Below are 15,751 nucleotides of genomic sequence, written 5' to 3' on the forward strand. Positions count from 1 at the left end.
CTCAGGCCGTGACCCGTCCCCCTGCCCTGCCTATTCTCCAATACTCAGGTCATGACCTCGCCCCCTGCCCGACCTACTGTCCAATTGTGAACTTGGGAATAGTTGGCAATTCTACCTGAGTTACTCTAATTGATGGAGCCCAATCAATTAGAGTAACTCAGAGTATAATAACGATATAAAAAATCTAACACACATCCTGAAATCTCCTCGTTGACATTAGTTTTGAAAACCAAAGGCTTAAAGTTAAAGATACTTTAAACTGAGGTTTTCAAACTTGGGTTCAAGATATCATCAGATTTCTGTCCATTTGCAGCCAGACGTACTGTGTGCTGTTGCAGTGTCTCAAGAACTCTGCATTTTTCCGTATCTATTGACCTACTAACCTGTTATTTCTGTTGCTGTATGCATCAGTAAAAAAACATTTTCTGCAATGATGGTACTGTTTCCCTTTGGGTAGCTGACACTGTCTTTCAGAAGTTAGGACAGGATTCATTCGGAGTCGGTCAAAATTTGCAGGGGTCTTTCAGACCATGTCAATATTCACAAGAAAGATAAACTTACATTTAATATCGGCCTTTCATAACCTCAAGACGTCCCAAAGCACTTTACAGCAATAGGTACTTTTGAACTGCAGTCATGGTTGTAATGTAGGGAAATTGTAAACAATTTTACAACACCAAGTTATAGTCCAACAATTTTATTTGAAATTCACAAGCTTTCGGAGGCTTCCTCCTTCCTCAGGTGAATGTTGTGGAAATGAAATCCTCGAACCCTTCGCATTTATAAATCACAGAACAAATAAAATTGTTGGACTATAACTTGGTGTTGTAAAATTGTTTACAATTGTCAACCCCAGTCCATCACCGGCATCTCCACGTAATGTAGGGAAACACAGCAGCCAGTTTGCACACAGTAAGGTACCACAAACAGCCATGTGATAATGACCAGATCTTCTGGGGGGTTTTTTGTGTTAGTTAAGGGATAAATATTTGGCCAGTACACCAGGAAGAACTTCGCTGCTGTTCTTCTAAGAAATGCCATGGGATCTTTTACATCTACCTGAGAGGGCAGACAGGGCCTTGATTTAATGTCTCATCTGAAAGACCTCCAACAGTGCAGTGTTCCTTCACTACTGAGTACTGCACTGGGAGTATCAGCCTAGATAATGTGCTTAAGTCTCCTGAGTGGGACTTGAACCCACAACCTTCTGATTCAGAGGCGAGAGTGCTACCCACTGAGCCACAGCTGACCCCTGATATATTGATATCTGATACAGAAGTACATCAATATTTGCAAGGGTCCCAGGGACTGTGTCAATACTTACAGGGATCCACCACAAAAATAGTTTGAAAACTTCTGGTTTAAGGACCAAATGGGGATTGATTCCTTTGCTGATATTTACTGAACAATTATCTTTAATAAACACCCTCTTCCCCCCCCCCCCCCGCCCCCACTTCTCCCCACAGGGAAAATAGTTGCAAGCAGGACAGTGGATTATGAACAGGTTCAGTGGTTGAATTTCACAGTCCGAGCTGTGGATCGCGGATCACCACCTCGATCCATAGAGGTTCCTGTTTATTTACAGATCAAGGATGTCAATGATAACAACCCTGTCTTCATGCAGTCTTCCTACCAGGTAACTGTGCTGTTAATGCACTCCGTAATGGACAGTGAATGGGTCTAGTGTGGGTGCTAAGCATGTAGCTCATGAGTAATTTGTCATGTGTATCACATATGTTATTTGCTGATGCCAAGAGTTGACTCAGACCTGGCTTGAAAACACCAGTGTCCTAATGAAATGCACAGAGTGGTGGGATGTAGATATGAACAAGTGAATCCCGATACCGTGAGCTCCCAATCTCAGCCATACCCATCAGAAGCATAAAGGTATCTCTTCCCAAAGTGCACTCAGTGGGGTAGACCTTGACTTTGTGCGATAGTGTAAATCGGGCGATAACGAGTCAGCAGCCCGTTTTTAAGTCTCTCCCAACTTTTATTTCCATTGAAATCCGAGCGGATCAGCCGCTCGTAGGATGGGAATCCCATTCTTCGGGCTCCTCTCTGTGCACTCTCGATGTTTCCCTGTACCACACACTTGAGCCCCAGGTGGGTGATTTATTTTCTGATTCGAAACATCCACATGTGACCAGTAATTACGACCACACAACTCGCAAAAGATGCTCTGTCAGAGTAAGCTGAGCCAGTCCTTGTCTTTGTAGCTTCTGATCGCGTGCTGCTGTCAATGTCGGGTGTTGACACTGAATAGCTTCTGTTGCTTTAACCGGGTTTTGCGTGTTTATACAGAAGCCAGTGTTTGAGGATGTCTCCTTGGGCACGGTGATTCTCCAAGTTAGTGCCATGGATGCAGATAACGGCAGATTTTCACTGATTGAATACAGCCTTGTTGACGGAGAGGGCAGGTTCGGAATAAATCCCACAACGGTAAGCTACTTTTTATAAAGCGTACAAAAATATATACTTTTTTAATATTCATTTTGGAGATATGGGCATCGCTGGCAAGGTCAGCATTTATTGTCCATCCCTAATTGCCCTTGAGAAGGTGGTGGTGAGCCGCCTTCTTGAACCACTGCAGTCTGTGTGGTAAAGGTTCTCCCACAGTGCTGTAAGGTATGGAATTCCAGGATTTTGACCCAACGACGATGAAGGAATGGCGATATATTTCCAAGTCGGGATGGTGTGTGACTTGGAGGGGAACGTGGAGATGATGGTGTTCCCATGCACCTGCTGCTCTTGTCTTTCTAGGTGGTAGAGGTCGTGGGTTTGGGAGGTGCTGTTGAAGAATCCTTGGCGAGTTGTTGCAGTGCATCCTGTGGATGGTACACACTGCAGTCATGGTGCGCAGTTGGTGAAGGGAGTGAATGTTTAGGGTGGTGGATGGGGTGCCAGTCAAGCGGGCTGTTTTGTCTTGGATGGTGTCGAGCTTCTTGATGGAGCTGCACCAATCCAGGCAAGTGGAAAGTATTCCATCACACTCCTGACTTGTGCCTTGTAGGTGGTGGAGAGGCTTTGGGGAGTCAGGAGGTGAGTCACTTGCTGCAGAATACCCAGCCTCTGACCTGCTCTAGTAGCTGGTCCAGTTGAGTTTCTGATCAATGGTGACCCCCAGAATATTGATGGTGGGGGATTCAGTGATGGTAATGCCATTAAATGTCATGGGGAGGCGGTTAGACTCTCTCTTGTTGGAGAAGGTCATTGCCTGGTATGAGATAAATCATCATAATTAAGAAACTTACATAATAAACGGCTTCTGTGGTCCGTTTTCTTATCATTGATACTAATTGACAAGAAGAAAAAAGCATTCTCTTTTCCTTTTGAAAAAAATTTTGGCTGTAAAATTTGGCTTTTCACAACTGAGATCGATAGATTTTTGGACACTAAGGGGATCAAGGGATCTGGGGATAGGGTGGGAAAGAGGAGTTGAGGTAGAAAATCAGCTCTGATCTGATTGAATGGCGGAGCAGGCTCCAGGGGCCGTATGGCCTACTCCTGCTCCCAATTCTTATGTTCTAATGCAGCAAAGAATGAAACCAGGATATGGGTGCTCTACACTCGCCTGAACTTCCTGTCTGGCATCTTAGTGACGGCATTAGCCCATGGCTCCAACAAAATAGCAGATAAAGAGGAATTTCAGGAGACTGCGTAATATGTTGATATCCCAAAGCTTAATTTCACAGCTTTTATTTGAAATGAATTGTCAGCCCAAACCGTGCATCTTCCTGCCCAAGGCTTGCTGCCCACAGCCCAGTCAGTACTCTCCCCCTGCCTCAATTTCAGCTACTTTGTCTGGCAATCTAATTCCTTTTTATTTTTGCCCCGTTTGTTAAAAGTCATCTTTATTCCCCTCCTTGGGGATTATTCTCCTCTCTACAGTAGGAACAAGATCTACTCCTGAGGCTGCGCCAGTGAAGTCTTGAGCCAGCCACTGAGGGAGAAACTCACCCTCTTTTTCTTTCCCTTCTGTGCGGTGGAGTGCCTGGCCTCTACTCTGCACCTTTGCCCATCAGTATAACCGAGATTGGGAATTCATCTTGGGGATAATTTTAACCTAACTCGCCGGGCAGGATCGGGAGGAAGGTCGATATTACTCGATATTACTCTCCGTTGACTTCAATGGAGATTAAAATCTGGCGGGGTGTAAAACCAGCTCTGCACCCGATCCTGTCAGTTTCCCGAAGGGCAAATTAAGTTAAAATTGCCCCCATGTGCCAGCAATCCCATCGACATAAATGGAATATTTCCTCTGATTGCTGTTTCTAGTGAAATTGTAATTGTTCTTCTCGAACACTCTCAGTTGCGGTGGAAACAGACAACATCGGAAACCTTCCTCCTGTGTTTACAATATAACCAACATAGAGTGACCTCAAGAAAGTCTGGGTTCTCACTCTGACTTGTCGGCAGCACAGCCTCCTGGTGCGCCAACAGACTGCAACCACAGATGTGGTATGGTCGTGTTGCGATTATGGCACTGCACTAACATCCTACCACGGCAACTTGAGAGATTCAATAAATCTGGTCATTTGTGGGCCAACAGGCAGGAAAAATGACCATGAAAACTACCAGTTTGTGATAAAAACCCAGTTGGACTAACGCCCTTCAGAGAACACAACATGTCTGGCCTACACAGGCCCCCAGTCCCACTCTATGGGGTTAACTCTTCATGCCCTCTGAAGAGGTCCACTCAGTAGCTATCAAGGAGAAGGCCAACCACCACCACCTTCTCAGGGCAACTAGGGATGGGCAACAAATGTGGATTTGTCATCATGCGAACAAATTTTTAAAAAGTCACTCATAATTTCTTTAAAAAGGTGTTTTCAAATTTTAGCCTTAGGTTTCATATTTGTTGAATCTGAACCTAGATGCTTTAATCCCACATATTTAAAGATGAAAGGAGCCATTAAATTACATGAATATTTTAGTAGATGTTACTCATTTTTTAAAGTACTTTTTAATTATACAATTACATGAATTGCAAATTATGATGGTAATATACTGAAGAGTTAAATTTCATTGCATTAATGGGATTTGAGAGTTGTGTTTGAAGTGTTAAGATTATTGAATGCAAGTGGAAATAGTGACAATAATTAAATGTGCTCCTTTTTACATGAAGGGGGACATCTACATTCTGGCTGCACTTGATCGAGAGAAGAAAGATCATTACACACTAACAGCTGTTGCCAAGGACAACCCAGGTGATAATCCGAATAATCGCAGAGAGAACGCAGTCCAGGTAATTGCTACACCCTGTTGACAGATGCTTCCAACTCTGGGATGTAAGTAAGTTTCAATAAAGTTTATTACCAAAATAATTGATGCTCTATCTCTGAATCCTCTGCAATCAATACGCTGGATCTCTGTCCCTAATACGTTAAATGTAAAATTCTAGGCACCGTATCTCAGGATGGATATATTGGCCTTGGAGGGAGTGCAGCGCAGATTCACCAGAATGATACCAGGGCTAAAAGGGTTAAACTATGAGGACAGGTTGCATTGACTAGGCTTGTATTCATTTGAGTATAGAAGATTAAGGGGTGATCTGATTGAGGTGTTTAAGATGATTAAAGGATTTGATGGGGTAGATAGAGAGAAACTATTTCCTCTGATGAGGGGAGTCCAGAGTAAATGGGGCATAACCTCAAAATCAGAGCTAGGCCGTTCAGGGGTGATGTCAGGAAGCACTTCTTCACACAAAGGGGAGTGGAAATCTGGAACTTCCCCCTCCCCCTAAAAAAAGCTGTTGAGTCTGGGGGTCAATTGAAAATTTCAAAACTGAGGTTGATAGATTTTTGTTAGGCAAGGGTTAAGGAACCAAGGCAGGTAAATGGAGTTAAGATATAGATCAGGCATGGTCAAATTGAATGCCGGAACAGGCTCGAGGGGCTGGATGGCTTACTCCTGTTCCTGTGTTCCTCGTCGTTGTCCTCAACTCCCTCCAGGGCCTCAGCCGACCCTATCCCTGCAATCTCCTCCAGCCTTGTATCTCCCCCCCCCTCACCCTTTCATCCTCTGACTGTGTTGTTAATGTGCACCCTCTCTTCCCGTCATCCCACCATTAGTAACGGACCCTTCAGTCGCCTTAGTCCACTCTCTGGAACTCCCTCCCAAAACCCTTCCATCTCGCCACTTCTCTCTCCACTTTTAAAGACCTTCTCGATGCCCATCTTTTCAACCAAGCTTTCAGTCAACCCTTCTAATCTCTCCCTCCGTGGATCAGCAGTCATTCTCCTTCTGCCTTACGGTTGTGAAGAATCTTAAGTTAAAGGCAGTGTAGAAGTGTAAATTGTTGATTTGTGGGTAAACACGGCAGCTATTACGCATGTAGCAACATCCCACAAACAGGACAACTGCGGTAGAGACACAGGCTTCAAAGGAAACAAACGATTTTCAAGATAATTTAACGTTATCTATATTTAAATATATGATTTAGTATTTCTCAAACATTTGAAATGTTTAATTTTTTCCAACATGTTGGCACAGACGTTCAAGTCAAAGGGATAAATTTTAACCCGAGAAGAGGGTGGGGGGAAGGGGGAGGGAGGAATTCCTGACGGGACACCCGGAAATGTGCGTTTCCCAGACTTCCTTCCAATTTTATTTTTATTTTGTCCGTTTCCCGCCCAACGGGCCAACCTGATTGACAGTCGGACAGGAGAAGAGCCAGGAAGCAGATGCCGGCAGGTAAGTCTTAGATTGTGGGGGGGGGTGGGGGGGGGGGGGGGGTCGGTCATCGGTGGGGGGAGTCAGTCATCGGGGGGGGGGTCGGTCATCGGGGGGGTTGGGGGTCGGTCATCGGTGGGGGGAGTCAGTCATCGGGGGGGCGGGGGTCGGTCATCGGTGGGGGGGGGGGGGTCGGTCATCGGTGGGGGGGGGGGGGTCGGTCATCGGGGGGGGGGGTCGGTCATCGGGGGGGGGGGGGGGGGGGTCAGTCATCGGGGGGGAGGGGGGGGGTCGCTGTAGGTAGGCTTGTTGGCCCTGGGAGAAGCACTCCTGCTCCTCCGGGCCCAGAACCAGAGCGATAAAGGCACTTACCTGCTGTTTCGGGCCTTCTCGCCTCCTCTCTCGGAAGCAGGCGGCCACCAGGAGTTAAAAAAATAAAAAGCTGTAGAAATGATGGCTCGCAGCCTCCTTGAAAGCTTTCAGTGACCGACCCGCCTCCTGAGAGCGGGTTGGTCGCCCGCCCCTCGTCCTGCCTCTGTTAAAACCGGAAGCGGGCGGGTTGGGGTCAAGTTGGGGGTCGGGTTTTAGGTTTTTTTTAACAATTTTTACCTCCCCACCTGCCCCCAACCCACCCGTTCATGGGGTTAAAATTTAGGCCAAGTTGCTTGTTTGGTCATCAATTTATCCAATATTTCAAAATAAATTCAAGAAAACCTTGCACGGGATGATGCTCTTTCAGCACTGTCCTGGCTCTGCTCTAAGGTTCTTTCCAGTTCCAGAACCTTTTGTCTACATCAGCCTTCTACCTAGAGAGGCGACTGACATTTACCACGAGAAGGGACAAAAAGTCCAAATGTCCCTGGGAGACATAAATGCCACAAAAGGTCACTTGAAATTAAGATATATTAAATTTAATCTATTGTCACCTTGCCTTTCAGTATATTACTCAACATTACACAATAGTGAATTTAAGATTGCAATCCGCTCTTGGAGCTTAAATAAAGAGGCGAATCACTCAGTCTTTAACCATCTTCAGCTAATGCCACTGTCCAACTGAACCAGGCTTGTTTTAAAGTCTTATCCAACTGCATGTCACTCCCTCAGTACTGCACTTAAATGGCAGCGCACAACCGAGATGGGGCTCAGACGCACAGCCTCCTCACTCGGAGTCAAGGACACAGCCAGTACAGCCAAGCGGACACACCTCACGTGTATGCTAAGTACCTGCAAACCACAACGCAGAGGAACCCTGAAAAGGAAGAGTTAAAATCATGAGTTACGTACTGGGAAGCACAGTACTTCAGAACATTGCTCTTTAACCTCTGAGCTGGATCTATTCTGTGACTTGAAGCTGTGCCGATCTTAGGTAAAATGAAAGGGACAGTCCCAAGCCAGTTGCCAATGAGTTTGGGAACATACAGCCATCCCTGATTTACAACAGCAACTTGCCTTTAACGTAGTGAAACATTGCAAGGTGCTTCCCAGGAGCGATTATCAAACAAAATTTGAAACCGAGCTGCAGGAGATATTAGGACAGGTGACCAAAAGCTTGGTCAAAGAGGTAGGTTTTAAGGAATGTCTTAAAAGAGGAGAGAGAGGTAGCGATGCGGAGAGGTTAAGGGAGGGAATTCCAGAGCTGAAGGCACGGCCGCCAATGGTGGAATGATTAAAATTGGAGATGCACAAGAGGCCAGAATTGGAGGAGCGCAGAGATCTGGGAGGGTTGTAGAGCTAGAGGTGGTTACAGAGATAGGGAAGGGGCGAGGCCATGGAAGGATTTGAAAACAAGGATGAGAATTTTAAAATTATGGGGTTGCCAGACCGGATGCCAATGTAGGTCAGCAAACATATTGAGCACAAAATGACAGTGCCGCTGAGAGAAGCAGTAAGAACGGCCAATAGTGAATTGAAGATCAAGAATTAATCACCAGGTTTTGGCAAACCCTCTTCAAAATCTCATCTAAATCTTCACCCTCACTAAAAGCCTTGCTTCAAATGTTTCCCACTGCTTGGCACTGACATCAAGCCCAGAACGCGTGTTCAATCAATTCAAATAATATTTCAAAATATTTCAAAATAAATTTAAGGGAACAGGATGCAAGATGCTGCTCTTTCAACATCGTCCTGGCTCTTTTTAAAGGTTCTTTCCTGTTGTAAATCCTTCTGCTCACATCACTGTACTGTCTACTGATTGATACGTCATGCAGAAAAGGACAAAATGTCCAAATTATGTCAGTGTGAGACTTAGGAAAGGTTGCTGGATAGAACGATACTTTAAATGTATCTGTTGACATCTTGTCAATCATGAAATTCACTTCATGAATTGAGCTTTTTTTTTACACACGGCGTATATTTGAGACAAACGCAGACTCTCGCTTGACAGCATTGATCAGGACCTCGGGCACCAGGTCAGCACATCCGGTTCGCAGTGCTGCTGACTTTCTCAGTCATTCATTTTAATTTTAGTCACTGGGTGAAATCAGGAGCGCTGAGCTCCACGTGCGATTCTCCAATCGCTGGTCTCACTGAGCGAGACTGTCGGCCGGGAGCGAGGTCCCGGAAAATTTACCCTGTGATCTTTTTCGCCGCCAAGCATAAGAGTCACGAGTGCAACAAGTTTGAAGTAGACATCCTGGCCTTTAGATCAAGGCTGTGGGATAAGAGTGCGTGGGCACTAGCCTGAAATGCCTCTCTATTTTGCCGCCCCTCTTCACCAGTTTAAAATTACTATAACAGCAGAAAGAGGAATTTCAGACAAAAAGGAAGAATTTGCGTTTATATGGCGTCTTTCACGACCTCAGGGCACCCCAAGGCGCTTTACAGCCAATGAAGTGCTATTGAAGTGCAGACACTGTTGTAAAGCAGGAACCGCAACAGCCAATTTGCGCACAGCAAGATCCCACAAACAAGGGGGCTGGAATACAAAGGGGAGGAAGTTATGCTTCAGTTGTACAGAGCTTTGGTCAGACCCCATCTGGAGCACTGCATTCAGTTTTGGGCACCGCACGTCAGGAATTATATATTGTTCTTGGAGGGGGTGCAGCGCAAATTCACCAGAATAAGAACATAAGAAATAGGAGCAGGAGTAGGCCATCCGGCCCCTCGAGCCTGCTCCGCCATTCAACACGATCATGGCTGATCTTCTACCTCAACACCATTTTCCTGCACCATCCCCATATCCCTCGATGCCTTTAATATCTAGAAATCTATCGATCTCTGTTTTGAATGTACTCACTGACTGAGCCTCCACAGCCCTCTGGGGGAGAGATTTCTCCTCATCTCAGTCGTAAATGGCCTAACTCTTATTCTGAGACTGTGACCCCTGGTTCTAGACTCCCCAGCCAGGGGAAACATCCTCCCTGCATCTACCCTGTCGAGCCCTGTAAGAATCTTGTATTGTTGAATGATACCGGAGATTGGAGGGTTAAATTATGAGGACAGGTTGCATAAACTACATATTCCCTTGAGTACAGGAGATTGAGGGGTGATCTCATAGAGTTATACAGCACGGAGAGAGGCCCTTCGGCCCATCGTGTCAAAAAAAAGCAGCACTGAGAATGTACAAGGGAGCGCCTGGATACGAACCAGAGACCTCTTGATCTGCAGTCAAAATGCTCTACCACTGAGCTAAACCCCCCTACCACTGAGCTGATCGAGGTGTTTAAAGTGTGACAGGAATTTGATCGGGTAGATACGGAGAAACTATTTGCTCTGGTGGGGGAATCAAGAACAAGAGGGCGTAATCTTAAAATTGGAGCCAGGCCGTTCAGAAGTGAAATGAGGATTCACTTTTTCACAAAAGGGGTAGTAGAAATCTGGAATTCCCTCCCCTCCCCCAAAACAAAAGGCTGCGGATGCTGGGAGAGAATTGGAGCTTTCGAGACTGAGATCGATAGATTTTTGTTAGGTAAGGATATCAAGGGAATATGGAGCAAAGGTGGAAAAATGCAATTGAGGTGCAAATCAGCGGCCCCCTAATTGAATGGCGGAGCAGGAAATGGCCTACTCCTGTTCCTAAAGTTACTAACTCAGGCACATAAGATGTCATAGGAACTGGATTAGGCCATTCAGCCCCTCGAACCTGTTCCGACATTCAATTAGGTCATGGCGGATCTGTATCTTAATTCCACGTTCCCGCCTTGCATCCGCAACCCTTAATCCCCTTGCCAACAAAAAATCTGTCAGCTGCAATCCTGTTTTGCCATTGGAACCTGCTGTAAGCAGTCGAGAGCATGAGGTTAGGGCCCTCTGGTTAACCACCTCACTCTAATGATCGGGCAGTGCTCATGAGTGGAGAAATACCACCCTTTCCACTGGTCAAGACATCATTGTTGTTCCAAATAGACAACCAACCAATATATTAAAGGATACTGAGAGAAAGAACTTCTTGCCCCTTTCACCTAGGATTGCATCACTCGTTTCTGAGAAGTGAAAGGGGATGTGGTTACTTTTGTAATGTGTCAAACCTTTGGTTCACTAATAATAATGGGGTTTATGCATTCTTCCAAATGCTTGGCAGAGCCAACACCATAGATCAGCAATCACTTTAGTTGCTAAGCTGCTGCAACACGTTTTCACTCATTTAAATTTATAGAACTTATGGGGCGCGGGGTAGTTTTATTATATTTCCCTCACATTTTTCCACCCCTTTGGTTGCTAAGGTTTACCTTTGGCAACCTACGCCTCAGCTCTCTGAAAAAGAAAGAACTTGCATTTCTATAGCGCCTTTCACGACCTCAGGACGTCCCAAAGCGCTCCACAGCCAATGAAGTACTTTTGAAGTGTCGTCACTGTTGTAATGTAGGGAAACGCAGCAGCCAAATTGTGCACAGCAAGATCCCACAAACAGCAATGTGATAAATGACCAGACAGTCTGTTTTTTTAGTGATGTTGGTTGAGGGATAAATAATGGCTCAAGACACCGGGGAGAACTCCCCAGCTCTTCTTCGAAATGGTGCCATGGGATCGTTTACGTCCACTTGAGAGGGCAGACGGGGCCTCGGTTTAACGTCCTAAGAGAGCAAACTCCATATTAGGCAAACAGAAATCCTACAGATAGGTGCCGGGTACTCACAGCCTTGATTTGCAGACTCTTAACGATGGTGAGTGGTATCCGTGGAGAAAATGTTTCCACTTGTGGGGGAGTCCAAAATAAATCCATAGGAATATAGGAACAGGAGTAGGCCATTCAGCCCCTCGAGCCTGCTCTGCCATTTGATAAGATCATGGCTGATCTGTGATTTAACTCCATATACCTGCCTTTGGCCCATATCCCTTAATACCTTTGGTTGCCAAAAAGCTATCTATCTCAGATTTAAATTTAGCAATTGAGCTAGTATCAATTGCCGTTTGCGGAAGAGAGTTCCAAACTTCTACCACCCTTTGTGTGTAGAAATGTTTTCTAATCTCGCTCCTGAAAGGTCTGGCTCTAATTTTTAGACTGTGCCCCCTACTCCTAGAATCCCCAACCAGCGGAAATAGTTTCTCTCTATCCACCCTATCCGTTCCCCTTAATATCTTATAAACTTCGATCAGATCACACCTCAACCTTCGAAACTCCAGAGAATACAACCCCAATTTGTGTAATCTCTCCTCGTAACTTAACCCTTGAAATCCGGGTATCATTCTAATAGGGAATTCAGAAGAAACTTCTTTACCCAGAGAGTGGTTAGAATGTGGAACTCACTACCACATGGAGTAGTTGAGGCGAATAGCACAGATGCATTTAAGGGGAAACTAGATAAACACATGAGGGAGAAAGGAATAGAAGGATATGCTGATAGGGTTAGATGAAGTGGGGAGGAGGCTTGTGTGGAGCATAAACGCTGGCATAGACCAGTTGGGCCGACTGGCCTGTTTCTGTGCTGTAGTAACTAGTGTCTGAGCACCTCTTAAATACAGCTTCACACACCACACCACAAAGTGCCGAGTTCACAGTGGTGTAAAATATGTCCTCCTGCAGAGGGTCCCACTCCACTTGGTTCTGATCAGTTCAGGGGCCCGACTCTGGAGTTACACTGCCTCTTTCGCATCAATGTGCGCCCAGGACCCATTTCAAACTGACTCAGTATAACTGCAGCTTGAGACTCGTGAGTTAATGCAGTTGTTGTTTATCGCCGCAGGTGCTGGTGACTGTCCTGGACGTCAATGACTATCGTCCACAGTTCTCCAAGAATGTGTTTAGCACCAGTGTGTATGAGAATGAGCCGGGAGGGGCGTCCGTGGTAACCATGACTGCGTCAGACCTGGACGAGGGGGAAAATGCTGTATTACAGTACAGTATTCAGGGCCCTGGAGTAGGTACGATAAACAGTTATTTAATCCCTTTAAGGGAACAATGTTCACTTTATTTGAATATTTTTCTGCTCCCTGTTAAATTTGCTTGTCTCCTCAGGTGCCTCACTGTTCCTGGATGAGTAGCGCATGTTGCTAAACAGTCCTCAAACCTCCCCCAGAGCAGCTCAGAATTTTATCCTGCCGCTCGGAGCCTTGCGAGAGGGCTGGGGGATGTCTGGGAGGTGGGGTAGCTTGTCTGGTGTTTTTTTTTCCCTCCCTCCTTCTGGGTAATGTCTCACCTCCATTCAGTATCTCCACTTGAGGGAATGGACGGCCTCACCCTGTTGGGAAACCATTGGCTTAAGCAGGTGTAATGAGGGGGGAGTCATCAGCAGCAGGGAAAGGGAGGGATGACCTCTGCCCAAAACAATTGTGTGTGTGGGGGGAGGAGGAACACGCCCCCCCCCCACTTTCCCCCAATGACTGCACCTAATCCTGTATCGTACAGTGCGTTGGACCAACTAATCACAAGTCTAAACTATTGCTGATAAGTGAATCACATCTGCAATTTCACATTACCATCTGAGGGACAATAGACTCGGTCCCTGTACGAGTATATCAATTATAAACGAAGAAAAGTCCAATATATATTTTTTAAACTCTTCACAACGAATGTTAAGTACAAAGATTATGCATCATAATAATTCACCATAAATTGACTCTAAATTACTGTTGCCAATAATTGTGCATGAAAGTTTAGAGCATTCCCACGAGATTCCTCTCCCCTCTATTTTTGTGGAGGCCTTAACCTGTTCATTCTATGTCTGGTACGCGGTACACCTTACACACTTTCTTTCCTCTTCCCCCTGTAGATCTATTTCTCTCGCCCGCTCTCCCTCTCCCTCTCTCACACATGCTATCTGTCTCTCTTGCTCTCGCTCTCGTCCCCTCGCCCTCTGCCCCCCTTATTCCGACACTGCGGCCTAGAAATTCGCCTGGGCCTGCTGTCGCTGTGTGACAAGCGTGGGCCAGAACCAAGCGGCCCGAGGGTGGTTGGAAAATGTACATGCGGATCATCTGTTCTCTCTTTCCTTTCAGAGGCTTTTAGGATTGATGAAAACACGGCCATGATCACAACCGCACGACTCCTGGAATCCTACGAAAGGTTTAATTTGACAGTTGTCGCCACTGATAAAGGCAGGCCACCACTTTGGGGGACAACTTTGCTGAAAATTGATGTGATCGACGTTAATGACAATCGGCCTGTGTTTGTCAGGCCTCCCAATGGGACAATACTGCACATCATGGAGGTAATACACTTGGTGTAGGGCCCTCTAATCCACTAACAGTGATACTCCCTTGGACAGACCAGTACCCCTCAGAGTACTGGGCAAAAGTTTTAACAACAAAATATTACAAGAATAAAAAATAAGTTTTAAAAATTCTAAACTCATTTAAATGCAGCTTTAGAACTGGACAGTCATTTTATTTTTGCACTGATCATGCGACAGGAAATGTAATGGCTTATAAAGCTTATCAAGAATAGTTAGGAGAAAAAAGAAAGAAAAATCTGGAGCAAGAAATGGCCATTCAGCCCATCAATTCCTCTCTATCCAGAGTCCAGTTTCATTGGCATTGGAATTCCTGTATGTTGGCGGCCATGCCTTCAGCTGCCTAGGCTCTAAGCTCTGGAATTCCCTCCCTAAACCTCTCTGCCTCTCTCTCCTCCTTTAAGACGTTCCTTAAAACCTACCTCTTTCACCTGTCCTAATATCTCCTTATGTGGCTCAGTGTCAAATTTTGTTTGATAACGTTCCTGTGAAGCGCCTTGGGATGTTTTACTTGTATAAATACAAGTTGTTGTTGTTATACGTTGGCTATACCTGTTTTATCATTGGGAAACCCACTGGAATATAGACAACTGGAAAATGTCATTACCATTCACCAAGCCAGTCCCAAAATTTTAACAATCCCACACTACAGTCCTTCTCTCCTACCACTCAATTGATTCTTTTGCCAAAAAATCTATTCAGTTCCCTTTTGAGTTTGCTGGCACCATCTACCTCTCCGTGAAATCCCGCAGTGCAGGAACAGACCCATGGCTTGGCTTAAGACTGAGATACCTTCAAGAGTTCATTGTTCTCTTTCTTGTTTCCCAGGAGAGAGACGCAGGCTTCAGCGTGTATGAAGTGTTGGCCACTGACAACGATGAAGGTTTGAATGGGGCAGTCCAGTACAGCTTTCTGAAAACAGCAGTCAACAGAGACTGGGAATATTTCAACATCGACCCTCTCAGTGGAATCATCAATACGACAGTCAGACTGGACAGGGAGAAGCAGGCTGCCTATAATGTGAGTGTGGACTCTAATGTGAGTCCTCGAATTCCCTATCCTCTTACGGACATCCCTGCAACATGTCTGTTTATAGTGGGAAGGAGCGTTTGGATGTTATCTGAAATACATCTTTCTGTGTATTATTGGAAGCTGCCCAGAGATTAATTGATGTTATTTCTTGAGGTTATGTTGATAGGGTTAGACGAAGAGGGGTGGGAGGAGGCTGGTGTGGAGCATAAACACCGAGATGGACCAGTTGGACCGAATGGCCTGTTTCTGTGCTGTAGATTCTGTGTAATTCCATGTAGAACAGTAGAAAAGAAACTGTAATCTGAATTGAAAACTTGGAATTCTTCCCAGTTTTCAGTGTGTGGCCTTCAAGTGAGGTTCAATCAAACATTTGCTTATCCCAAGTAGTCACAGCCCGACCCATTAGATCGCAGTTATACTGCCACCTTTCTAACAGT

General features: G+C 45.6%; 1 protein-coding gene across 2 annotated transcripts in view; it reads left to right on the plus strand.

The window, feature by feature from the left end:
• Positions 1-15,751, plus strand: part of LOC137304018 (cadherin-23-like) — a 223,347-nt gene that overhangs the window by 182,998 nt on the left and 24,598 nt on the right. For both annotated transcript variants that reach the window (XM_067972416.1, XM_067972417.1), the window contains 6 exons: positions 1,467-1,636; positions 2,305-2,442; positions 5,129-5,248; positions 12,798-12,975; positions 14,050-14,261; positions 15,111-15,302. In XM_067972416.1, the coding sequence (XP_067828517.1) occupies positions 1,467-1,636; positions 2,305-2,442; positions 5,129-5,248; positions 12,798-12,975; positions 14,050-14,261; positions 15,111-15,302 (1,010 nt within the window). The remainder of the gene's footprint in view (positions 1-1,466; positions 1,637-2,304; positions 2,443-5,128; positions 5,249-12,797; positions 12,976-14,049; positions 14,262-15,110; positions 15,303-15,751) is intronic.

The sequence above is a fragment of the Heptranchias perlo genome, chromosome 36, assembly GCF_035084215.1.
Source record: "Heptranchias perlo isolate sHepPer1 chromosome 36, sHepPer1.hap1, whole genome shotgun sequence".
NCBI classification, from domain to species: Eukaryota; Metazoa; Chordata; class Chondrichthyes; order Hexanchiformes; family Hexanchidae; genus Heptranchias; species Heptranchias perlo.